The 27,447-nt window shown below is 31.7% G+C and overlaps 3 protein-coding genes across 7 annotated transcripts in view; all 3 read right to left on the bottom strand.

The window, feature by feature from the left end:
- Positions 1–26,927, bottom strand: part of LOC105519441 (NKG2-D type II integral membrane protein) — a 52,160-nt gene extending 25,233 nt beyond the window's left edge. Inside the window, exon 1 of the mRNA XM_011952801.1 lies at positions 26,776–26,927. The gene's annotated coding sequence lies outside the window, so the exon portion shown is untranslated. The remainder of the gene's footprint in view (positions 1–26,775) is intronic.
- On the bottom strand, positions 14,347–19,940 carry LOC105519454 (NKG2-F type II integral membrane protein-like). Of its 2 annotated transcripts, XM_011952812.1 has the most exons (6): positions 18,970–19,156; positions 18,303–18,401; positions 17,739–17,783; positions 17,042–17,193; positions 15,280–15,380; positions 14,347–14,449 (listed from the first exon to the last, which is right to left on the bottom strand). In XM_011952812.1, the coding sequence occupies exons 1-6, from the start codon at positions 19,154–19,156 to the stop codon at positions 14,347–14,349; spliced, it is 687 nt and encodes a 228-aa protein (XP_011808202.1). The 2 variants fall into 2 exon arrangements, with proteins under 2 accessions (XP_011808202.1, XP_011808210.1); XM_011952820.1 differs by lacking the exons at positions 14,347–14,449; positions 15,280–15,380 and having other exon boundaries at positions 16,796–17,193; positions 17,739–17,792; positions 18,970–19,940.
- LOC105519467 (NKG2-C type II integral membrane protein) overlaps positions 24,085–27,447 on the bottom strand; it is a 7,084-nt gene continuing 3,721 nt past the window's right edge. For 3 of the 4 annotated variants that reach the window (XM_011952829.1, XM_011952846.1, XM_011952853.1), the window contains 2 exons: positions 25,154–25,254; positions 24,174–24,285 (listed from right to left, as the gene is read on the bottom strand). In XM_011952829.1, coding sequence (XP_011808219.1) covers positions 24,174–24,285; positions 25,154–25,254 — 213 coding nt within the window. Of the gene's footprint in view, positions 24,286–25,153; positions 25,255–27,447 lie in introns of all 4 variants that reach the window. The other variant, XM_011952838.1, reaches the window with a different exon arrangement.

The following is a 27,447-nucleotide window of genomic DNA, read 5'->3' as shown; positions in this document are numbered from 1 at the left end:
ACACACACACACACACACACACACACACTAGCGCAGAGTGGAACCTCTACTAACTTAAGGTTTTTGAATAAATCTTTTAAAATAATATATTGACTGACAGCCAAGCTATGCAATTCACAAGGGCAATCCCTAGGAAATGGGGCCAAAAACTAAAAATAAAAAAATAAGAATTTGAAACAAAAACATCAGTAAATGCATTTTAAAGGAGAAAGATTCTGCAATAAAATTGTATGCAAGTTACCTCCCAAAATTCTTTATAAACCCCCCAAATTTATTTGCATGATACTATATTATTAAAAAAATTTATTATAAGAAATTAGAAAACATGCAGAAACTGGAAAATGTCTTCCATACTTGGAGGAAAAGACAATCAGTCAATAAAATCTGACTTTTTCTGGGACAAGACAGTAGATTTATCAGAAAATAAAATTTAAAGTAACTATTATAAATGTACTTAAATTATACAGAAAAGTATGTTCAATCAATTAAATGAAAATATGATGGCAATGAGAAAACAAGTAGGAAATTTTGGCAGAGAAATGAAATGCAAGAAATACACCAAATTGTTAGTTGAGAAGTACCTTACTTGAAATGAAAAATTCACTAAATTGGCTAGAAAAAAAAATGAGATTCAAAAGGAAGAATTCATCAACTTTGGGATAGATTAACAGAAAATATTCATCCCAGAGGAAAAGAGAATACAGAAAGATGTAGAAAAATAATATTAAGACAAAACTGACTTAAAAACTTTTCAAATTTGCTTTTTTAAAAATGTATACATCCAAGATGCTAAGTAAACTAACTACTTATAGAATCAGCATGTAGAAATCTCCATCTCAAAATATCATAATCAAATGACTGAAGAGGATTTTAAGACAAGGACTCTGATATAATCTTGTGGAACAGGTAGGATTGATTATGAGATGACTTGAGTCAGTGCGAAAATCAGAGAATGGTCAACGTATCCCCCACCACCAGGAGCGTTTAGACCACATTACCTTCCACGGAGCCCACATTTGCCCTGAATACTATTCTAGATTGGAAGAAGGCAACATCAACAAGATAGAGGAATAGCATACCCCAGGCACTTGCTCTCCATAGAAACAACAACTTAATACATCCAGAAATAAATGTTGGCACATATGGACTACTGATTTTCAACAAGAGTGCCAAGACCATTCAGTGGGAAAAGGGCAGTATCTTCCAGAAATAGTGTTGAGAAAACTGGTTAGACATATGGAAAAGAGTGAAGTCAAACCTTTACATTACATCATCTACAAATATTAACTCATAATGTATTGAAGACTTAATGATAAGATTCAAAACTATAAAACTTCTGGAAGAAAACATGTAAGGAAATCTTCATGAAATTGGATTTAGCACTCATTTCTCGATATAACACCCAAATCCCAGGCAACAAAAGCAAAAAATAGGCAAATGCGATTACATCAAACTTAAAAATGTCTGCACAGCAAATGATAGAAGCAATAAAATCATGTATCTAATAAGGGATTAATATCCAGAATATATTAAGAACTTATATAATCCACTGACAAAACCCAAATAACTCTATTTAAAAATGGACAAAGGATTCAAATAGATATTTCTCCAAAGAAGATATACAAATGTCCAACAAGCATATGAAAAGATGCTCAACATCACTATCATTAGGAAACATAAATCAAAACCACTGTTAAATATCACTTCATACCTATTAGCATGGCTGCTATGAAAAAAGCAGAAAATAACAACTGTTGGTTAGGTTGTGAAGAAATTTGAGCCCTTGTGCACTGTTAATGAGAATGTAAAATGGTACAGTTACTATGAAAAACATTATGGAGGTTCCTCAAAAATTTAAAAATGGGTTGACATATGAACCAACAATCTTACTTCTGTAGAGCCAAAGGAGTTGAAATCAGGATCTTGAGCAGATATCTGCACTCCCATGTACATTGCAACAGTTAAAACATAGAAGCAACATACATGCCCATTGATGAATTGGTGGATAAAGAAAATGTGGCAAGCATACAAAATGGAATACAATTCCGCCATTAAAAAGAAGAAAACACTATTGCAACAACATGGATGAACCTAAAGGACATTATGCTGAGTAAACTAATAGTAAATTCGTAGAAGCAGGGAGTAGAAGGGTGGTTGTCAGGGGCTGGGAGAGGGAAAAACAGGGGAGTATTACTCAAAGGATACAAACTTTCAGTTATACAAGATGAACAAGGTCTAGAGATCTATTTTACTATACAGAATGTGTAGTTAACAATGTTGTATACTAAACATTTGGCTAAGAGGGAAGATCTTATGTTAAGTGTTTGTATCACAAAAAATAATAATAAAGAGGATGGGAGGAAACTTTTAGATATGTTTATGACATAGATTATTGTGGTGGTTTCATGGTTATATACTTATCTCTAATGTCATCAAGTTGTATGCATTAAGTATGTACAGCTTTTTATATGTCAATCATACCTCAATAAAGTTGTTTAAACATTTTTAAAAAGGATAATATATTTTATTTTTAAAAACGAAGTCTTGTTGCATACTGCAACATGGATAAATCTTAAGGACATAATGCTAAGTTAAATAAGCCAGGCACAAAAAACAAATACTGCATGCTTTATTTAAATGAGATATCTAAAGTAGTCTAACTCATACAAACAGAAAGTAGAATGCTGATTGCTAGGGGCAAAAAGAGGAGTTGTCCAATGTGTGTAGAGTTTCAGTTTTGCAAAATGAACAAATTCTAGAAATCTGTTGTAAAATGTGAATATAGTTAACAGTACTGACAGGTTCACTCAAAAATGGTTGAAATATATGATATGGTTAAGACGTAATGTCTCAGATGTAACATACTGTATGAGTTCAACTATATGACATTCTGGAAAAGTAACAACTATGGAGACAGTACAAAGATCAATGACTGCCACGTGTTTGAAGGAGAAAAGGATTAGTGGGCAGAGTACAGAAGATTTTCAGGGGAATGCAATTATTCTGTATGATCTGTGATGATAGACATGTCACTATCATTATATATTTGGCCAAACCCATAAAGTGTACAACACTGAGTGAAACTTAACATAAACTATGGTCTTTGGATAATAATGATGTTTCATTCGTAACAAATATACCATGCTGGTGGGGGACACTGATAATGGGAGAGGTAGTGCGTGAGTAAGGACCATGGGAAATCTCTGTAGCTTTCTCTCAATTTTCACAAGATGTGGAACTAGTAGATAAATAGATACCTAGATTAATCAAATAGACTAAGTGCAAAAGTGTATCCACAAATATATGGAATGTAGAATAGTTCAAGAAAGATGTAAACGCATTCAGTGGAGAAAGTATAATCTTTGTAACAAACGTTTAAATACTTGGCTATCAATATGCACACACAAAATATTTTGATCTATACCTCATACCATATACAAAATAAGCTCAACTTCTGCACAGCAAAAGAAAGTTTAAACTCCAATAAACAGAAAACCTACAGAATGGGAAAAATATTTGCAAACTATGCACCTGACAAAGGTCCAATATCCAGAATCTATGAGGAACTTAAACACTTAAATCCCATTAAAATAGGCAAAAGACATAACAGACACTTCTCAAAAGAAGACATACAAGCGGCCAACAAATATCTGAAAAAGTGCTCCACATCACTAATTATCAGAGAAATGCAAATCAAAGTCAAAATGAGATTTCATCTAACACCAGTCAGAAGGACTATTACTAAAATATCAAAGACAACTGATGTTGGCAAGGCTTTGGAGAAAAGGGAACGCTTACACACTGTTGGTATGAATGTAAATGAGTCCAGCCACTGAGGAAGGCCATTGGGAGATTTCTCAACGAACTTAGAACTATCATTGATCAACCAGTCTCACTCCTGTGTATATCCCCAAAAAGACACATGCACTTGCGTATTCATCACAGCACTCTTCATAGTAGCAAAGACATGGAATCAACCTAAATGCCCATCAAGGATACATATACACCCTGAAAGACTAGGCGGTCATAAAAAAAAAGAACAAGATTATGTCCTTTGCAGCAACATGGATGCAGCGGAAGGCATTATTCTAAGCTAATTAACAAAGACACAAAAAACCAAATACTGCACGTTCTCACTTATAAGTAGAGCTAAATGATGAGAACACATGGGCACATAGAGGTAAATAACAGACACAGTGGCCTACCTGAGGGTAGAGGGTGGGGGAAGGAAGGGATCAGGAAAAGTAATTAATGGGTACTAGGGTTCATACCTGGGTGACAAAACAGTCTGTTCAACAAACACCTGTGACACATGCTTACCTATATAACAAACCTGCATATGTATTCCAGAGCTTAATATAAAAGTTAAGAAAAAGAGAGTTCAAAAATTGGAAGTGTTTAGTTGAAATGAAATAATATTATATTCAGTAAACATATTATATTTACACATTTATACATAGAATTTAAAAATATAATAATTACTTTAAAATTTAACAAACACATATGGAATGATTTTGATTTGTTACAAAGTGCTTGTATTTAAAAATAGTGGCTTGCTGTCTTTATGAGATACTCATAAAGATACTCCTTTACCATAACATAAAAAATATGAAAATGAAAAATGGAAAAAATATACCATGCAACACAAACTGGTAGAAAACTACTTCAATATACTGTAATAAGATAAAACAGAAATTGTTATTAGAAATGAAGAAGCGTATCATAGTGATATATTTATCTATACCATTAGTAATTTTAAAATAATGTGTATGTACCTAATAATACACATTTAATATAGAATTGAAAGAAATAAATGAGTAAATAATAAAATTAGGGGTTTAGTCACTTCTCTTTCACATCTCATCACACAAACAGATACATCACTGACTCTATAGAGAGATTTAAACTAGACAATTAGCCAACACACCTGTGTACACACACACATTAAAAACTGTATACTAATTCAGAATACTAATTTTTTAAGCTACACTATATTTTCATAAGCCTACGCATTTTAATATAAAATTTAGAAGTTTGCTATAAGTACAGTAGCACTAGCCAAAGTTGGCCAGTGGACAGTTAAAATGTACCAATTCAAGTTTAATATTAACTAATTAGAAGTAAATAACATTAAACATAAGTTTATTAGTCACACTAGCTACATTTACACAGAGATGAAGAACATTTCTAGCCTCACAGAAAATGTTGTAACTACAGTTTACTAACACAGAAGTCAATAATCAAAACTTTAGGAAATTTATATGGTTTTATATTCAGTAAATATAATTATAAATAAACTAAAGGCCAAATAAATTATCACAATAAATGTTCACAATTTTATAAGGAAAATAGAGCAAAATATTTTCTTGGGAAAAATGGATTGTCTTAAATGCATATATTAAAACAAAATTGCAGATACTGAATTGTCTGAATAAAAACAGAAATATGAAATTAACTGAAATTAAATAGAAGTGGTAGGAATAAAACAACAAACAGTAAAAAAATCATGACAAAGAGCAAAATTACAGTAGAGAGGGTCAATGGGGCTGAAGGTATTTTTACTAAAAGGACTTAATAAAATTGATAAAAGACTATTAAAGAATATGAGAAGGCACAAATATTTTTCTAGATGAAGGGAAAACCATTGTGGTTTTTACAGGTATTAAACAGATAATGAAACCATATTATGAATACTTTTATATCCATATGAGATAGAAAATTCTTGAAAATGCAAATTACCAAATTGCAATACAACAAACTGAAATCGTAGTAACCTCTATAAACATACACTTTGTAAATATGGGTGAAATGTCTACATGTGCTGAAGAAATTGACTTTCCTACATAAACTTTCCTACGAAAACATTCTACAAACTCAGATGGCATCACTAGTGAATAATTACATTTTAAAATAAAACAGTACCCTTACACAAAGTCTTCTAGGTTACAGAAAAAGAGAAATGCTTCCCAATATATCCTTAAGAGCAAAGCCTCTCATGTACATAGCTATAAATAAAAACACAGTGTAATCTCCTGTGCATTAATAAACTTAAACAGGCAACACAGAATGACCAGTATGGTTTATTTCAGACTGGTTTAGCATTTGAGAGAAGCGAAATAGTTCACTTTATAAACATTATGCAGAGAAAACATAAATCATTCCAATTGATGCCAAAATAATAAAAATGTTACAACTGATAACAAAATCTATTAGAAAAACAGGAATATGATAAAACTGCTTCAATATGAGAAAGGTATAATAAAAACAAACAAACTTTGTAAAAATGGATGAAATGTTGCAATCTTTTTACCTAAAATAGGAAATGATATATATGATATACATATAACTTTTCTGTGGCTTCTATTCAACATTCAAAATAAAACCTTAGCTAGTCCAGATTCAATGCAATCTGTATCGAAATGCCACTGACATTCTTCACAGAAATAGTAAAAGCAATCCTCAAATTCATATGGAACCACAAAACACCCAGCATAGCCAAAGCAATTCTGAGCAAAATATCAAAGCTGGAGGTGTCACATTACCTGAATATACTGCAAAGCTATAGCAACCAAAACAACAGGGTGCTGGTATTAAAACAGACATATAGACCAATGAATCCAGAAATAAATCCATGAGTTTACAGACAACTCACTTTTGACAAAGGTGCCAACTCACTTTTGACAAAGAAGAGAAAAAAAGATAGTCTCTTCAAAAATTAATGCCGGGAAAACTGCATATTCATATGCAGAAGAATTAAATTAAACTCCTATCTCTCACCATATACAAAACCAAACTAAAATGGATTAAAGACTTAGATATAAGATATGAAACTATAAAACTTCTAGAAAAAAACATTGGAGAAATGCTTTAGACATTGGTCTGGGCAGAAAATTCTTGAGTAAGACCTCAAAAGCACAGGCAACAAAAGCAAAAATGGACAAATAGGATTACATCAAGCTAAAATGCTTTGGCACAGCAAAGGAAACAATCTAGAGTGAAAATACAGCCTACATATGGGAGAAAATAATTTTAAGCTATTCTACTGACAAGATATTAATAACCAGAATATATAATGAACTCAAACAACTTAGTAACAAGAAACCAAATAACTAGATTAAAAAATGAGTGAAAGATCTGAATACACGTTTTTCAAAGGAAGACATACAAATAGCTAACAGGTATATGAAAAAGAGTGCAACATCACTAATCATCAGAGAAATGCAAATAAAAACTACAATGAAATGTCATCTCACCCCAGTTAGAATGGCTATTATCAAAAAGGCAATAATGGATGCTGATGAGGGTGTGCAGAAAAGGGAACCCTCTTATACTGTTGGTGGGAAAGTAAATTAGTACAGTCATTATGGAAAACAGTATGGAGATTCCTCAAAATGCAAAAAATAGAACTACCATATGATCCAGCAATCCTACTGCTAGGTATATATTCAAAAGAAAGGAAATCAGGTTATCAAAGATAGATCTGCACTACCAAGTTTATTGCAGTGCTATCCACAACAGCTAAGATGTGGAATCAAGCTAAGTATTCATCACTGGATGAATGGATTAAGAAAATGTGGTACAGATAGATCGCATACATGTGGAATAATAATGGAACATTATTCAGTCATAAAAAAATAAAATCCTTGTAATTTGCAACAACATGGTTGGAACTGGAGGACATCACGTTAGGTGAAATGAGCCAGCTACAAAAAGGTAAATATCACATGTTCTCACTCATATGTGGGAACGAATGCAATTGATCTCATGGAGGTAGAGGGTAGAATGATGGCTGCCAGAGCTGGGAAGGATAGTGTCAGGGGTATGAAGAAAGGTAGCACAATGGTAGCACAATAAGGCAGCTATATTTAATAATAACTTATTGTATATTTCAAAATAACTAGGGGAGTAGATTTCAGATGTTCCCAACACAAAGAAATGACAAATTTTTGAGGTGATGCATATCCTAATTACATGATTTGATCACTACACATTGTATGCTTGTATCAAAATATCACATATATACCATAAATATGTACACTATAATGTACTCATAATTTTTTAAGTTATAAAAAAGAAATAGAGAAAATATTGCAATTGGAAAGAAAAAAGTGGGATTATTTAGAAATAAAATACCTGTTAATATAGGAAACTTGAAAAATTACACCCAAAATGATAAATTTAATACAAAAAAATTCAGTGAAGTAACTGGATATAAGAATCAACTTGCAAATTTCAATTGTATTTCTATTTACAGCAACAATTACTAAAGAAATTTTTAAAATAAGGATGCCATTTGTAAAACTGTGAATCTGAAATATTATGCTTGTTTGCTAGCTATATATATATTTCTATTAATTATAATTTAGTGTATTTTCATAATTATAATTCTAAATAACCTGATATGATATATGCTTATATGCATGTTGGTTTTTTTTTAGAAATACATTTATTTACATTTACATACTTATTTCATTTTTATAAACTAAGTAATTTTTGTCCCATTAAAGAATTAAAACAACAAAATCTTTCACAAAGATGCCAAATAATGTAACATTCACTAATGTTCTCTTTTTAAATTTGAGGTACCGATGTATAGTATTCCTGCCAACACCCACTTATTGTTTTTAATTAAATAGCATTATACAGTCACGTGCAACTTAATGATGGGTATACATTCTGATTAATGGGTCATGAGGCAATTTTGTCATTGTGTGAATATCATAGGGTGTGCTTATACAAACTTGGATGGTATAGCCTACTACACACATGAGCTATCTGGTGTAACTTAACAGCTCCTCGGCTACAAACCTGTACAGCCTGCTACTGTATTGAATACTGTAGACACATGTAGCACAATGGTAAGTATGTGTTATTTAAACATATCTCAACATAGAAAAGGTACAGTAAAAACACAATATAAAAGATAAAAATGGTACACCTGTGAATGGAGCTTGTAGAACTGGTAGTTTCCCTGGGTGGGTCAGTGAGCGTTGAGTGGAATGTGAAGGCCTAGGACAGTATTGTGCACTACTGGACACTTTTTAAACACTATACACTTAGACAACACTAGATTTATAATAATCTTTTCTTCAATAATATTAAATAACTTACTCTAACTTTTTACTTTATAATCTTTTTGACTCTTTTGTAATAAAAGAGTTAAAACACACATTGTACAACTCTACAAATATATTTTTATATGCTTATTCTGTAAACTCTTTCCTATATAAAAAATTTTTATTCTCACTTTTTTCTTACCCTTTAATGTTTCTGTTAAAAACTGAGACACAAACAAACACATTAGGCCTGCATAGAGTCAAGATAATAAATATCACTCTCTTCTATCTCCACATCCTGTCCCACTGGAAGGTCTTCAGGGGCGGTAACTCTCAAAGAGCTGTCATCTCCTATGATAAAAATGCCTTCTTCTGGAATACCCCCTGAAGGACCTGCCTAAGCCTATTTTGTAGTTAACTATTTTTTATAAGTAGGAGGAGCACACTCTAAAATAAGAATAAAAAGTGTAGTGTAATTCACCATAGCAAACACTTGGAATCAACCTAAATGCCCATCAGCGATAGACTGGATAAAGAAAATGTGGTACATATGCACCATGCAATACTATGTGATCACAAAAAGGAATGAAATCATATCCTTTGCAGGAACATGGATGGAGCTGTAAGCTATTATCCTTAGCAAACGAATGCAGGAACAGACAACCAAATGCTGTATGTTCTCACTTATAAGTGGGAGCTAAATGATGAGAATACATGGACACATAGAGGCGAACAACATGCACTAGGTCCTATCAGAGGGTGGAGGGAGAGTGGAGGGAGAGGATCAGGAAAAATATCTAATGGGTATCAGGCTTAATACCTGGGTGATAAAATAATTTGTACAACCAACCCCCATGATAGAAGTTTACCTACATAACAAAGCTACATATGTACCCCTGAACCTAAAAGTTAAAAAAAGTGTAGTACAATAAATACATAAAGCTAGTAACATAGTTGTTTATTATCAAGTACTATGCACTGTACAAAATTGTATATGCTATATGTTTACATGACTGTCAGCTCAGTAGGTTTGTTTACAACTAGTATCACCACAAACATGTGAATAATGAGCTGTCCTATGACAACAGCTACAGTATCAATAGGATATAGGAATTTTTCAGCTCCATTATAATTTTATGGAACCACCATCATATATGTGGTACATTGTTGACCAAAACATTATTTTTTTGGTCACATAACTGTATATCATATCCTTGTTATATGTAACAAAATGTTTTTTTTTACTCTTCCAGCATTTAACTTTAATGGAATCTGTGCTTATTCAAAGGCATAATAATAATATAAAAAGGCAACAAAGTCATTGAAAATAATAGGAGTAATCAAAATTTACTCTATATGATATAAATATATAGTACATATATAGATACAGAATCAAAATATATGTTACTATGACTATGGTTAATAATGGCTATTCCTAGTGTCTTAAGAGTTATGGATTAATTGGAAGTCAATAATAAGTGAAAATATTCTTAAATATGATGGCAAACGACTTCATCTTCAAGAAATGTTTTTAAAGGGAGAGAATTAGTTGCTATTCCCTAGAAGTAAAGAAAATAAAATTTAAATATATTCTAAAGATGATGTATTTCAAAAGAAATTATGTGGATATATCTACCTAAATAGTAAATGAATAAAATATTGATGACAATGTTTCAAACTTTAAATATATTTTTATATCAGAATTCAGAAAGCAAATATAGGATAATCAGTAAATAAAAGGAGAGGGTAGTCTTAGTCCATTTTTGCTGCAATAACAAAATCCCATAGATCGAACAATTTATAAGCAATGAAAATTTATTTCTCACAGTTCTCAAGGCAAGAAAGTCTAAGATCAAGGTGTCAGCAGATATGGTGCCTGATGAGGGCTGCTTTCTGCTTCCAAGATGGCACCGTATTGCTACGTCCTCACATGGCAGAAGGGAAAATGCCGTGAATACTAGTTCCTAACAGCCTTTTTGTGAGGCACTAATCAAATCATTACGGCAAAGCCCTGCTGACTTAATTAGTTCCCCAAAGGCCCTACCTCTTAAAACCAGCAAAATAGGGATTAAGTCTCAATATAAATTTTGAGAAGACACAAATATTTAAACCATAGGAAGGATAGTTAGATCTTTTCATTGTCTAAGAAGGGGTAAAAGCATTAATTTGTTGTGCCCTGTAAAATGCAGGGCACTAATGAAAGAATATTCGAAGCATATTAAATTAACAAATTGGCACAGTTTGTTAATTGAAATATTTAAACAATAAAACATTTCTAGTGAAAAGATAAAGCAATAAAAAGGTAAGAGTTTAAAAGCCTGGCAATGTTCAATCTAAATTAGATAATAATTATAATTAATTATATAATTATGTACATACAAATAAAATACATAATAATCATATTTGAAAATTTAATACTTATAGTAAATATAAAGAAAATTATTTTATATTAAAAACAAAGAGTGTTTATTCTAACAAAACTGCTGTTGTAAGACACTCCTTTAAGTATAAAGAAAAATTAAAATGAAGAGATGAAAAAATATCATGCAATACAAACCAGTAGAAAACTGCTATTGTTAATGTAAAGTCATAAAATAAGAGAAAAAGTCATTATTGAAAATAAAGATGCATGTTTCATAATAATAATTTTATTTACTACATCATTATAATATTTTAAAATTAATGTTTATGTATCTGATAATACAAGTTCAACATAGAATTGAAAGAAGTGAACAAGTTAACAATAAAAAATGAGGTTTTAACACTTCTCTCTCACAGCTTGTCACACAAACAGCCACACCAGTGAATCTTTAACAAGTTTTGAACTACACTATTAACCATCACCTATATGCCCAAACTCACACACACTTGTACAGACAGTATATAATAACAGAATACTTCTCTTTTTGAGTTCACATGGAAATTTTCCAAAAGTACACTGTAATCTCATGTTTCCAAGCATATTTATATAAAAATATTGAACTATGATTTCAATGCAGTATCACTAGCCTACATTGGTCAATGGACACTTGAAATGTAACTATTCAAATATAAAATTAATTAATAGAAAATAAAATCAATTTCTCACACTAGCCACACTTACACAGAAACACAGAATATTTCCAGCTTCACAGAAAATGCTCTATACAGTTTATCTAATATAGAGGTCAATAACTAAAAATTAGGAAACCTGTATAATTTTAACTCAGTAATACATTTCTAAATAACTTATGGGCCAAAAACATTATTACAATGGATGGTCACATTTTAATATGAATTACAAAGAAAATAGAGCAATTTCTCTCTTGTGAAAAATTAATTGCCTTAAATATATATATATAGTAAAATATGAAAGTAGAATTGAATTATCTGAGCACTCATCAAATGAGATTACAAGCAGAAAAACTGAAATTAAATATAAGTAAAGCAGAAAAACAAAAAGAATGAACAGTAAAAAATCATAACAAGAACACAGTTACAGGAGAGAAGCTCAATGAGGCCAAAGGTATTTTTATTGAAAAGACTTCTTAAAAATTGATGAGCCTACCATAGAAAGAGTTTGAGAAAACACCAACATTTTATTTCTAGATTAAACATGGGGAAACTGTTGTCGTCTTTACAGATACCAGATATTAAACTCTATCAGGAATACATTTAATATCCTACAAAATAAAAAAAATCCTAGAAAATACAAATTACCAAAACACAATAAAAGAAACAAAAACCAGAGTAAACTCTACATATTAAAGAAATTGAGTTTGTTATACAAACTTTCCTACAAAACATAATTTATAAATTAGATGGAACCACTAGTGAATAATAACGTTTAAAAATAAAACTACCCTTACACAAACGCTTCTAGGTTATAGAGAAAGAGGAGTGCTTCCCAATATAGCTTTGAGAGCAAAATTTCTCATGTACACAGTTTGTAAAAACACAGTTGAATCTCTTTTGAACCCAGATGAAGAAACAAATCTTACTCTAAGTATAATATATGCACCGATTTATTTTTAAAGGGGCAATACAGTATGATAAATAGGGTCTTGTTTCAGAAACACCATACTTTTCTAACATTTGAAAGAAATGAAGGTAGTTTACTTAATAAACATTATACAGAGAAAAGATATATCATTTCAATTGATAAAAAAAGATAGAAATGTGACATCAATTGATAAAAACTATTAGAAAAACAGGAATATGATAAAACTGTTTTAATATGAGAAAAGCGTAATAAAAAATTCCTAAGCATAAATAAAATGTTGATATATTTTCTCCAAACAGAAAATGATACATACAATATACACAGAACTTTTTTTGTTTCTTCTATTCAACATCAGAAATAAATCCCTAACCAGTGAAAATATATCAGAAAAAAATTCATAGCACCTGGAAATAAAAAGAAAGGTATTATAATTTATATATTAAACAGCTGTTTAAATGGAAAACCCAGAAAAATCTATACTTGATGATAGATTTAACACGTAAAATCAGTGAAGTAACTGGATGTACAATCAACACGCAGATGTCAATTATATTTCTATTTATAGCAACAAAACATATTAAGGAAAATTGAAAAATAAGTGCCATTTACAAAAGTATGAATGTGAAATACCTGTATTTCTATATGACTTCAATCCCTCAAATCTGATAGAAATTAAAGAAAACCTAATATATTGAAGGACACAGCATGATATTGATTAGAAAAGTCAGTGTTACAAAGAAGTCTTATATTTAAACACTACTTTAGATATCACATTCAGTCCCAAATATAAATCCAGGAGTTTTTAAAAAGTAGCTTTATTAAGATGTCATGTATACAGTATACATTTCATCCATTTAATGTGCATAAGTCAGTTACTTTTAGTATATTCATAGTTACGACTATCACTACTGAAATTTAGAAAGTTTCCATCATCCCCAAAAAAAACCTGTTAACAATAAACAGCCACTTTCTATTCCAATCTTCCCTTAGGCATTGGCAACCACTATTCCACTTTCTGTCTCTATGGGATTGCCTATTACTGATATTTCATATAAACACACTTGCATACTGTGAAACTTTAAGAAAGACTGAATGCCACAAATATAATGTTGAGTAAGAAGAGCAAGACACAACAGCAATGATATCTGTACTTAGTGGTGTGTATATTACATTTCAATAACTGATTTTGAAAACTTTTTTCCTTATTGGGACAAATTATGTAATTTATTTTAAAATTTTTTCAATCAAAATATTATTTCCGTTTTATGAAATTTAAAATTACCTGAACAGACTCCAAATTCAGTTGCTTTAATTCCAAAGTTTATGCTTACAATTATACAGTTGTGAAGATTTAAGGCCAGATGAGTGCAGCATTACACAGTTATGTTTTCCAATATCTGATTCTGCTATCCTGTGATGGAGAAAAATCCATAATCCCATTAGATTGTATGGGGACAGTTCACGGAACAAGAGCATCTTCCACAAATTGTAAGCAAAGAATATTATAAAAACAGATGATATTTTCCATATAATAATATCATGAGTTGGTAATATGGAAACTGAATGAAATAGTCCTTTCATCTGCGCAGGGGATATGTTCTAAGACCCCCAATGGATGTCTGAAATCATAGATAGTACTGAACTGTATATATACTGTGTTTTATCTACACATACACACCTTTGATAAAGTCTAATTTATAAATTAGGCCCATTAAGAGATTAAAACAAACTAATAATAATGAAAAAGAACAATTATAACAATATGCCAGCATAAATACTCTTGCGTTTTGGGGTCCTTATTAAGTAAACTAACAGTGACTTGAACACAAATGGTACAATACCACCTCAGTCAATCTCATAACTGAGACAGCTGAGTGACTAGTGGACAGGGAACTTAGGCTATGCAGGTATCCTGGATGAAGCAACGATTCATGTCCCAGGTGAGATGGATCCATACACTATATGAAGGATTTGACCACATGACTCAGAACAGCAAACAGTTTAAAACTCATGAATTTTTTCTTCCTAGAGTTTTCCTTTTAATAGTTTTGGCTGTGGTTGAGCCTGGATAACTAAAACCATAGAAAATGTAATTATGTCTCATTCCTTAATATTTATATCAACATTTCACTAACTTTCAACATCTTTATTTATGGCTATAATTGCACTTAAATTTATTCACAATGTTATTCTGAACCTTTTTATATTCTTCTACTATATAGCATCATTCAAAAAACTTACTTCAATTTGAACGTTGAGCCATTTATTGACACCCATGAATGATCACTGCTGCTACGAGAGATGCCAACCCATGAAAGAACTGACAGGGAGCCCAGAAGTTTCTAATGGAAAATACAAAATTTTCATTTAAATAATAATTATAAAATATTTTATTAATTTTTAGGTGCTTTCTTTGAATTCTAAACTTTTATTAATTTTTAAAAGTGCAGGAAATACATTCTTTCATAGGATGCTTAATTTTCAAAACAAAATAAATACATTAAACAAAATAGTAAACTTGAAAACAACTTTTATAGTGTAAAAATCTGTTACAAGTTTTTGTAATTTTGACTTAAAAGGAGCTCTTCAATTTTTATGCTTAGTACATTCATTCTTCTTATTTTAATAAGCAAAATTGTGATTCATGTAATTTAATAGTTGCCTGGGTTGGTAAGACAGACACAGTAAGAACTGAAATAAACGTCCTGATACTGCACAAGTTTTTCTCCAGATATTCTGATTAAATCAATGTATTTTTCCACTATGTTTCTCATAGTGGAACTTTTCCTTCTTGAAGTTTAGAAGGATATTGAAAGGTTGCCATTGAGGAAATAAATGATACAGAGGCCAAAAATTGGCTTTTCTGGGCACAACACCACTCTCTAACTAGATAAGCGCTCACTTTTATCTGATTCGGTTTTGGTGGAATAACAACGGTCTTGACCAGGTACATCACTCCTTTTTCTCTGCTACTCCCTACTAAATACAACTCTAAACTCTGGAAGCAATGAAAGACACGTAGGAAGACTCTGAAAGGTGGAAAGAGGATGGCAAAATGGTTTGAGACTCCAGAATCAGGTTTCAACAGAGTGTCCGGACATCTTCAGTCCCCCACTCAGCAGAAGAAAGTGAACTAGTCCTCTGTTTCTCAGAGCAACAGGAGGTGGCTCAGCTAAACCCACTCCTGCTCTGTATTGAAAGCAACACCAGGCAAGGATGGTACCACTGGCAAGGATGATTTACCAGGAGACCTGCTACCAATTAGGAGCTAGAGGAAGTGCTTCTCCTCCCAAACCAAAAGACACCAGGGTAGGTGCGGGCGAGAGGGATCAACAAAGGAACCCCATGACTACACGTGCACATCCAGGTTCTTTTTAGTCCCTGAGGACATAAGACTCACTTCCCCATCCAGAGACACAGGACTGAATGGATTGTAAGTGTTCTATGTACATCATGCAGCAATGAACAGTAACCAACAACAGCTAACTGCATTATTGCACAAATATCATATAGGAGTAAAAGAAGACACACATGAAAATGCATACTGTATGATTCGCTTGACATAAATCCAGAAACAGGCAAAGCTTATTTATCACATTAAAAGTCAATACAAAGGTTTGGAGAGGAGGCAGGAAAAGTGAGGAAAGCATACACAGGGGCAGGATTGCTGGGGCTGGAAACTTCTATTTCATGATCTGCCTTGTATCATGAATCCATTCACCTTGTGATCAATATGAATGACTATGACAGGATTAGTTTTCTTTATATTTATTTTGGGATAAAAACATTCATAGAAGAATGGGTTTCCATGAAAAGCAAAACTGGAAATCATCAAATGTGCATTAACAGTATGTGAATATAAAAATATTATGAAGTCAGTTGAATATTACACAGACTTGAAAAATATATAAATTAAATATGTATAAACATATGGATGATTTCTACAAATATGATATTGACGGAAATAAGCTTTTAGTAAAGAGTTGAAACATTTACACCTTACCATTTCTTCTTCATTATCTATAGGAAGCAAATCAGAATTCTTCGAAGCACAGGTCAGCAAACTCTCTTCCCAAGTTCTTTTTTCCTTACCAATGTAATAACAACTGTTGGAATATGTAATCCACTCCTCAGGACAATGGCTACAATCATATGCTAAATAAAGATATGAATTACTATGCAGAACAATATGTTTACAAATTAAAATTATTTTATATATTTGCAAAGCTATAAACACATAGGTACACAATATCTATGCATCCTCATAGGCTGTTAAATATATATTTTAAAACAACTAGTCGCTCATACACACATGCACAATGAAAGGTCCACCACTCATCCCTTAATTGTGTTCCCATATAAAGCAAACCAGCAAACAAAAATCCACCCTACATATCTTAAACATCACTGAACAAAACTGCTTTATAAGTACAGTAAAATTATTTATCTCTTATCATCTTATAGTAGTAGGAAATTTCAGTTAATTAAATGCAACAAGAGGGTATAATGATTTTAACTGAGTATTTCTACTTATTATTGGAGAAAAGGAAATGCCCTCATGTAATCTTTATTTTATAAACATTTATGGCTCAGTGCTATAGTTTATTCTCCCAAAAAATTTTCTTGTCATTTTGCATCCCTTAAGATAGAGACAAAATATAAACTGTACTAACATCAGAACACTGACAATCATAATGTACCTTTCTGGATTCTTGTATTCAGGGAAAAATTGTTCTGCTCCAGTACTCCAATATCTAGAAAAATTAAAGTAATTCTTACAAAATTAACACCTAGATAAACCATAATAATTTCAGTTGCTTACTTTGAAATACAAAATTTAAAATTATTTTAAACTGGAACAATCTGAAATAAAAACGATCTTTAAAACAAATATTTTTAAAGCCATTAGCACAAAACTTCACCATCTCTTATAGTATTTGATTTAACCACTTTCAAAGATTAATTTGTTTTTCTAAATATTTTTTCCTTAAATCATGTCTTTGAATCATGAAATCATAATACATCTCTCTGTGTGTGTATTATATATACATACATATTTAACACACACACAAATATAAACAAATATTTTCTACAATTATTTTGTTACTTATAATTTTGAAAAGTTCAGAAGAACGGTATTATCTTGGGGTTCAGATATACACATTAAAAAGAGAGTTCTAATCCTCATTATTACGAAATGTTTCAAGGCACTTCCAATCATTACAGTGAAAAGTTCCCTTATAATCTTCCAATAATACGCTTACAAGGAATAAGAACTATTGTTTTCAACACAGTGGCCATCAGGACAATGCAAATGATTCCCAGGACCTCAGCAGTGAGCTTCTCTGGAGGTGGCAGTAAACCTGCAGGGAGAGAAATAGAGGCACTGAGAGAGGGGAGATAGAGAGTTGATGAGGTTTACATATAAGAGAACCCACATGCACAGGGAAACATAAAGATAAACGCAGCACACCAACACGGCACAAGTATACATATGTAACAAACCTGCACGTTGTGCACATGTACCCTAGAATTTAAAGTATAAAAAAAAAAAAGAAAAGATAAACTCTGGCCTCTAAATCTACATCTACTATAGTAATGTTTCTCTCAGTTCATTTTCAGTAAATATAATGCTCCATGAGTTGTTGATCACAGATGACACTGAACAATGCCTGAATAAAATCAGGCTTCAGATTTCATACTAGAATATTAGATTCTGACTTTTGACCTCTGATTGTCACAAGTGCAAAATATTCCCTACTTTTTCCCCACCCTTCTGCACTCAACTGCACGTCTTAGTAATATATTAGTAATATATTTTTATTAACCATTAGTAATATATTAACCATTAGTAATATATTTTTATCATTGCATATACCTAATGATACAATTATTAGAACAATAATATTGAAGATCTATTTAATGTTTTACCTTTGCAGTGATATGTCTTGTCCTTCCCTTGATGATCTGAAGAAGCATTTTGAAGATTTAATTCTACTTGGAATATTTCCTGTTCGGTTCCTGAAATGGAGCTTTTATTGCCCTTAAGTTTCCTTTGCTGCCTCCTTGGGTCCTGGGCCAGACTCACTTCCGAGTAGGTTCCTCTTTGTTTATTCATCTCTGCAGCTGTGTGATGTCACGGACTGTGCTCTATGATAATTGCACTTAAGAAGTTGTAAATGGTGTATATTTTGACAGGATCCCTGGTGTAGGCAAACTGCATGTGTTGGTGGCTGAGTAATAATGTTCATTTTGCTGTTGACCAATATAAAAGTCTAGTACCAATTTCCTAAAGTTTTAAACTGAAATCTCTTTAAACAATAGGTCATTTTTTAAAAGGTATTCTGTATTTGACATAATATTATTAATGGAAACAATAAAAAACAATACGTTTGTGAAAACTAAGAAGTAAATGAATATAAATATCTTCATTAATTTAAAGTCAGATTCTACAGAAATATTTTATCACCAATACCTGTGTAAAACACTAAAATTGAAATCTGAAAATAAAATGCACTAATTGTATGACAATTTTAAAATTCGTTAATGTAAAGATTGAATGCTAAAGATGGAGGAATAGTTTGTTAGCGTATAAAGCAACTTTTAATACTAAAGTACATTAAGTTAGTGACTTACATTCATTTACTAAAAGGGCATGAGGTCTTGGCAAATGTTTTTTATTCTGAATGATTGAGGACATCAGAAAAACTGTTAAAATTTTAAAGAAATATTTTATACCTTGTAAAACATCACATTAACTTAGGCATAAACTAATTACTATAGAAAATCATTGAACTGTTTATTTTACAGAAGTGATTGCTAATTGGTTTAATGGCTAAAATAGGAAAACTGGAAATGATAAATATAAGTTTGGACCATCTATGAAAGAACACTTTAGGTTCAAACTTTCAGAAAGATCCTGTGGCTGTTTTAAAAGGCAATGAGGGTCACTTTGGTTGTGTAAGTAATTGTAATAAATCAGAAAATATAATTTAATAATCTAGTCAATGAGCTCTGTAGCCAGTGAGACCTAAATTTAATTAGAACTTTGAAACTCATAATGCATGACCGTTTACAAAGTTACTTAGTGTCTACAACCCCAGTTTACTAATCTAGATTGGGGAAAGTAATTTATAAAGTATAATGTATGTAAAACACTTATACAACCTGGCACACATTAGCCCTCAATTATTTTATTTATTTTTAATTTATAATTTATTTAAATTATTTATAATTTAATTTATTCAAATTATTAAATTTATTTATAATTTAATTATTTTTAACACTATTGCCATTTTATTATTTCTAATTCATACTGAGTGCATAAAATAACTAATTAGGTAGGAGTCTGATGTCAGTGTAGTACATCTTTTCTGCAATCTTTGGTTCAATTTTTTAAAGTCATCTTATTATTTATAATTAAGATTAGATTTTCATCTTATGGAAACTACTTCATTATTGTTTTCTTAAAAAAATAAAATCTGCTTCAATTAAATATGTATATGAGAAATTATGTTTGACATTCACAATTTGATGTATATTGATTTTTAAAGTCTGGGCTACATATAAAGTATTATTACATCTAGAATGATTATAAAATTTCAAATTAATTCTTCATTGTCATGATATTTATTGGTTACACTCTAAATTATACTGATCAACAAACCTATTATTATGTATGCATGTACTTAACTAATTCTCCACAGGCAATCATGTAAATACTTTTGAAAATCCTCAAATGTGGTATATTTCGGGTTGTTTTTCACCCTGAATTATTCATGTAAAGACAGTTCTAATTTGATTTTATTCTGTATTAACTTTACCTTGTTGCATCACATTTAATATTTACAATCTTCTACTAAAGGAGATGTCTCTGGGAAGAATAAGTTATTAAACAATATTGTACTATATCACCACGCCAGACTGAAATATAAAAATCCATTCATTATATTGTTCATTGATTTATTTTCCAATCATAACTGTCTGCATTTTAATAGGAATATTTGTTGTAAACGACTAATGCTTAAATCAAACTATATAGAGTGGGAAAAGTAATTTTTAAAACGTCACTTAGTTAAAAACAGGGAAGGCAGAAAAAGTAGATTTTAAAAATAGAAGCTAAATGGTACATGAGCACTCAGGCGCGGTGGCTCATGTACCCAGCAACTTGGGAGAGCAAGACATGTAGATTTCTTGAGCTCAGGAGTTCAAAATCAGCCCGGTCAACATGATGAAATCCTATCTCTACAAAAAGATACAAAAATTAGCCAGCATGGTGGTATTTGCCTGTAGCCAGCTACTCTGGTGGCTGAGGTGGGAGGATCGCTTGAGCCTTGGAGGTAAGGTTGAGGGTGCAGTGAGCTGAGATGAAATTTACTGAAATTGGGAAAATATGCTTCATAATGATAAATTAATTTTCCAAACCATTAGTAATATATTTTTATCATTGCATATACCTAATGATACAAATTCAACATATAATTGAATAAAGTGAACAAGTAAACAATCATAAATGGGATTTTAAAGACTCTTCTCTTGATGCTTAATATACGACAGGCCAGCGAGCCTATAGAAAGATATAACTAGACAAGTAACAATCACTCGTATGAATACGTTCACACACACACTCACACATATACTCAATTTCAATGTAGTACCACTAGGCAAGCTTGGCCAGGAGACAGTTGAAATGTACCTATTCAAATTTAACATTAATTAATAAAAAGTAAATAACATTTAAAACTAGTATCTCACCACATGAACCACATTTATAGAGGAATGAACACTTCCAGTTTCATGGAAAATGTTCTAACTATATTTTACCTACAATAGAAGTCAATGAACAAAAATCTGAGAACCTTATATGGTTTTAAATTCAGTAATGTATATCTAAATAACATATGGGCCAAATAAATTATCAAGATGAATGGTCACAAAAGACTACTAAAGGAAGATTTTGAAAAGGCACAGATATTTTATTTCTAGTTTAAACATGGCAATACCATTATGGTATTTACAGTTATTAAACAGGCAATAAAACTACATTATCAATGCATTTAATGTCCATATGAAATGGAAAATTCCTAGGAAATGCTCATTATCAAAATATAGTACCTCAAATAGAAATCTGAGTAAACCCTACATGTACTGAAGCATTAGTTTAGACATAAACTTTTCTACAAAAATAGCCTGCAAACTCAGATGGCATCACTAGGGAACGATAACATTTAAAAATAAAGTGGTACTCTTCATTATTATTATTATATTTTAAGTTCTAGGGTACATGTGCACAATGTTCAGGTTTGCTACATAGGCATAGATGTGCCAGGTTGGTTTGCTGCACCCATCAACTTGTCATTTACATTAGGTATTTCTCCTAATACCTAATATAAAAGGTATTAGGTATAAGGTATTTCTCCTAATACCTCCTTCCCCAATCCCCCACTACCCGACAGGCCCCGGTATGTGATGTTCCCCTCCCTGTGTCCGTGTGCTCTCATTGTTCAATTCCCACCTATGAGTGAGAACACGTGGTGTTTGGTTTTCTGTCCTTGTGACAGTTCGCTGAGAATGATGGTTTCCAGCTTCATCCATGTTCCTGCAAAGGACATGAACTCATCCTTTTTCATGACTAAAGCAGTACTCTTAACAGATGCTTCCAGGTTATAGAAAAAGAGAAAATCTTCCCAAGATAGCCTTGAGACCAAAACTTTTTCAAGTACATAGCTATAAATAAAAACATGGTCAAATATCCTTGTGAACATGGATGAAGAAACAAATCTTACCCTAGATACAATATGTGTACTGATATTTTATAAGGAGCAATATACAATGATCTGCATGGATTTGTTTCGAAACAAAGCCTAGTTTAACATTTGACAAAAATAAAACTAATTTATTTTATAAAATGTTGTATAAAGAAAACACATATCATTCTGAGTAACAAAAAATAATAAAAATGTTACAATTGATAAAATCTATTAGAAAAAATGAATATTATAAACTGCTTCAATATAAGAAAGATATGATGAAAAAAACACCGAACTTTGTAAATATGAATAATATGTTGAATTATTTTTTGCTAAAACCAGAAAATGATACATATGATACACGCAAAATTTGATTGTACCTTCTATTTGACTATGGATATAAAGCACTAGCCAGAGAAAATAAATGAAGAAAAAATAAGTTATGGCACATGGATAGAAAAAATAAGTGTGATTATTTGCAGATAAAATTGCTGTTTATATAGAAAATCCAGAAAGATCTACGTTTGAAATGATAGATTTAAATATGTAAAATAAGTGAAATAACTAGATATAAAATCAAAATGCAGACATCAACTGTATTACTATTTACAGTAACAAAAATTATTAAAGGGAATATTAAAATCAGAATGCCATTTACAAAAGCATGAATGTAAAATATCTGCATTTCTGTATGATTCAATCCCCCAAAATATATAATATAATAGAGAGAAATTAAAGAGATCCCGGTACATTGAACCCAGTACATTGAAGGGCACAATATGATACTGATTAGAAAAGTCAAGAAGCTAATCTTTAAATATTACTTTAGAGGTTAAATGCAGACTCAAGCAATCCCAGGACAGTATTATTATTTTTTTTTGGAGAGCTTTATTGAGGTATTGTGTACATAACATAAATTTCATCCGCTTAAAATAATTAAAAACCGGTGATTTTTAGTATATTCACAGAGTTACAACCATCACCACTACTGAAATTTAAAAAGTTTTCATCACTGACACAAAGAAACATTCTAGCAATTAGTGGCCACCTCCTATTTCAACCTCCCTTGGGCATTGGCAGCGCTCTTTTACTTTCTGTCTCCATAGTTTTGCTTGTTCTTGACACTTCGTATAAACTGACCCACAAAACATGCAACTTTTAGGAAGGCTGAATGCCACAAACATGATTAGCAAAATGAGCCCGACCTAAATGCTAGGATATCTGTACTTTTAAAATTGTGTGTATTATATTTCAATAGTTAATTTAGAATTTTCTTATTATTAGAGCAAATAATGCAATTCATTTTAAGACTTATGCAATCATATCATTTCTATTCTAACAAATATAAAATTTATCTGATGCACTGCAAACTCAAATACTTTCATTCTAAAGCTTATGCTTACAATAATATCTTTTTGAAGATCCACAGTGGAATGATTTAAGTCTATCTAGATGTAGCATTGCACAGTTACATTCAGCATGATCTGAGTCTTTTATCCTGTAATGGAGAAAAATCCATAATTCTGTTACATTTTATGCAAGTGATTCATGAGACAAGAACATTTTCCATGTACTGTAAGAAAACAAGTTTAAGAGAAAGGGTAATTAAATTTTTCATACACTATTACTAAAAGTCATTATTCTGAAAACTCACTACAGTAGTACCCCCTTCATCCACGGGGGATATGTTTCAAGACCCCAGTGGATGTCTGAAATGGCAGATAGTACAGAACCTGTAGAGAGATTGTGTGGTGTCTACACATTCCTAAATATGATAAAGTTTAATTTATAAATTAGGCACAACAAGAGATTACAACAATAACTACTGATAAAAAATTATAAGCAATATGCCAACAGCAGTACTCTTGTACTTTGAGGATATTCTTAAATAAAATAAGGGTGGCTTTTTAATGAAAACAAGCACTGTAATTCCCTGATAGCCCATCTCAAGCTTGTCCAACTCACGGACCATGGGCCGCATGTGGCCCAGGCAGCTAATGTGGCTCAACACAAGTATGTAAATTTTCTGAAAATATTCTGAGATATTTTTGCAATTTTTTTTGTTTAGCTCATCAGCTATCATTAGTGTTAGTGTATTTTATGTGTGGCCCAATACTATTCTTCCAGTGTGGCCCACAGAAGCCAAAGATTAGACATCCCTGCCCCATCTCATAACCAAGAAAGTTACTAGCTGACCAATAAGCGGTTGACATATAGGGACTACTATGGTCTATTGTAAAATATTTATGTCAACATTTCACTAACTTTCCACATCTTTCTTCATGTATATGACTCCACATAAATTTACTCATGTTATTCTTCTGAATTTATATATTTTTTATATAGCACCATACAAAACAACTTACTCATGCTTGAAAGTCAGACCGTTTATTGTCACCCATGGGTGATGACTGCTCTCACGAAACACACCAATCCATGCGGATGGTGAAATGGTGGTCAGAAATTTCTAAAAGAAAAGAAAGAATTTTCACTTAAATAATACTTATGAAAACATTACAAAAACAATATATTAAAGTTGAAGACCACTATTTGTGGTACCAAAAACTTCCATAAATGTTTACGATTTTGATATAAATGAACTCTTCAATGTTTATACTTAGTACTTTCATTGTTATTTTCATGTTAATAAAGACATTTTAATTCTTGCATTATAACAGTTATCCCAATTGACTGAATAAACACAGGAAGAATTTAAATAAGTTTAGTGATACTGTGCATTCATTCCTCCAGATACTGTGATGAAATCAATCTATTTTTGTACTATATTTCCCAGAGTTGGAGATTTAGAAGAGAAATGAGAGGTTATCATTTGGAAATAAATGACATAGAAGCTACAGATTGGGTTTTCTGGGCACCACACCATTCTTTAACTAGATAAGCCCTCACTTTTTTATCTGATTTGGTTTTGGTGGAATAACAGTGGTCCTGACCAGGTGGTGTAGACCCATCTCTCTCTGCTACTCCCTACTAAAAATAACTATAAACTCTGGGATTAATAAAGGCAAAAGCAATGGAGAACTCTGAAAGGTGGAAAGAGGAAAATGAAATTGTCTGGGACCCTAGCATCAGGATTCAACAAAGCATCTGAGCGAGCATGTTAAGTTACCCAACAGAAGAAGGTGACCTCGGCCTGCTGTTTCCTCGCACCCAACCTGGCAATAGGAGGAGGCCCAGCAAACGTCACACCTGCTCTGTATTGAAGGGGAGTCCCCTCCACAACACCAGGCGAGGCTGGTACCACTGGCGAGGATGATCTACCAGAAGACCTGCTATCAATACAGCCAGAGGAAGTGCTTCCTTCTCATAGCAAGAGACAGCAGGGTGGATGTGGGTGAGGAGGATCAGCAAAGGAACTCCATGACTACCAGTGCACCATCCGGGGTCCTCTTTGTCCCTGAGGGCAGGAGACCCACTTCCCCATCCAGAGACAAGGACTCAATGGATTCTTAGTGTTCTTTGTACATAGTACAGCAGTGAACAGTAACATACTACTGATAACTGCAATAATATGGAGGAATTGCAGAAATATCAGATAGGAGTGAAAAAGACAGACATGAAATTCGCACTGTATGATTCCCTTTATATAAATTCAAGAACACGCAGGGGTGGAACTGCTAGAGCTGAAAACTTTTATTTCATGATCTGACTTGTATCAGATGAATTCATTCACTTTGTGATCAATCTGCATGACCAGATCATATCATGCCTGATAAAATTAGATAGAAACATTTATTGTGTATTCAAAGTATTTACAGAAGCATCGTTTTCTTTGAAAAGCAAAAACTGAAAATAAAAGTACATTAGCAGTATATAACTTTAAAAACATTATTAAGTCAATCAATTGAATAATACATAAACTTGAAAATATGTAAGATAAATATATGTACACACATATGGATGTTTACTACAAATGTTTTATTCACTGAAAGAAGTTTTTCATAAAGTGTTTGAAACATTTATATCTTACCATTTCTTCTTCATTATCTATAGAAAGCAGACTGGAGTTCTTTGAAGCACAGTCCAGCAAACTCTTTGCCCAAGTTCTTCTTTCCTTGCCAATGTAATAACAGCTGTTGGAATATGTAATCCACTCCTCAGGACAATGGCCACAATGACGTGCTAAATAAAGATATGAATTACTATGCAGAACAATATGAATTTTTAAAAATGAAAATTAGTTTACATATTTGCAACAGTATAAACCTATATGTGCTTAACATATTTATGCATCCTTACAGGCTTATAAATATATATTTTTTAATAACCGAGTCAGTCATACACACATGCACAGACAAGGGTTAGCCTCTCATCCCTAATTGTGTTTCCATAGAAAGCAAACCAACAAACAAAAATACACTCTACACATGTCTTGAATATCACTGATACACAACTGCTTTTTTAGGATAGTAAAATTATTCATTTCATATCATCTCATAGCAGTAGGAACTTCTGTTAATTGGGAGAAAGAGGGTAGTATGATTTTAAGTGAGTATTTCTACTTATTGGAGAAAAGGAAATGCTGCCTTATAATCTTTGTTTATATATTTATGGCTGAATTTTATGGCTTATTTTCTGCAAAAATGCCATTATTCTTTTACATGCCTTAAACCAGACACAAAATATAAATTGTACTAATATC

This window comes from Colobus angolensis, unplaced genomic scaffold (genome assembly GCF_000951035.1).
Source record: "Colobus angolensis palliatus isolate OR3802 unplaced genomic scaffold, Cang.pa_1.0 Scaffold11, whole genome shotgun sequence".
Taxonomy (NCBI): domain Eukaryota; kingdom Metazoa; phylum Chordata; class Mammalia; order Primates; family Cercopithecidae; genus Colobus; species Colobus angolensis.
Note: the sequence above shows the minus strand (reverse complement) of the source record. Positions and strands in the feature narration are given on the sequence as shown.

What these genes read in the sequence shown, in the direction of transcription:
- LOC105519454 (XM_011952812.1), bottom strand. Translation starts at nt 19,156, where the DNA reads ATGAATAAACAAAGAGGAACCTACTCGGAAGTGAGTCTGGCCCAGGAC. An exon ending in AACAATAGTTCTTATTCCTT is followed by an intron (nt 17,784 to 18,302) that starts GTAAGCGTATTA and finishes TAGATATTGGAG; the next exon opens with TACTGGAGCAGAACAATTTT. An exon ending in GGCTCAACGTTCAAATTGAA is followed by an intron (nt 14,450 to 15,279) that starts GTAAGTTTTTTG and finishes TCTCCATCACAG; the next exon opens with GATAGCAGAATCAGATATTG.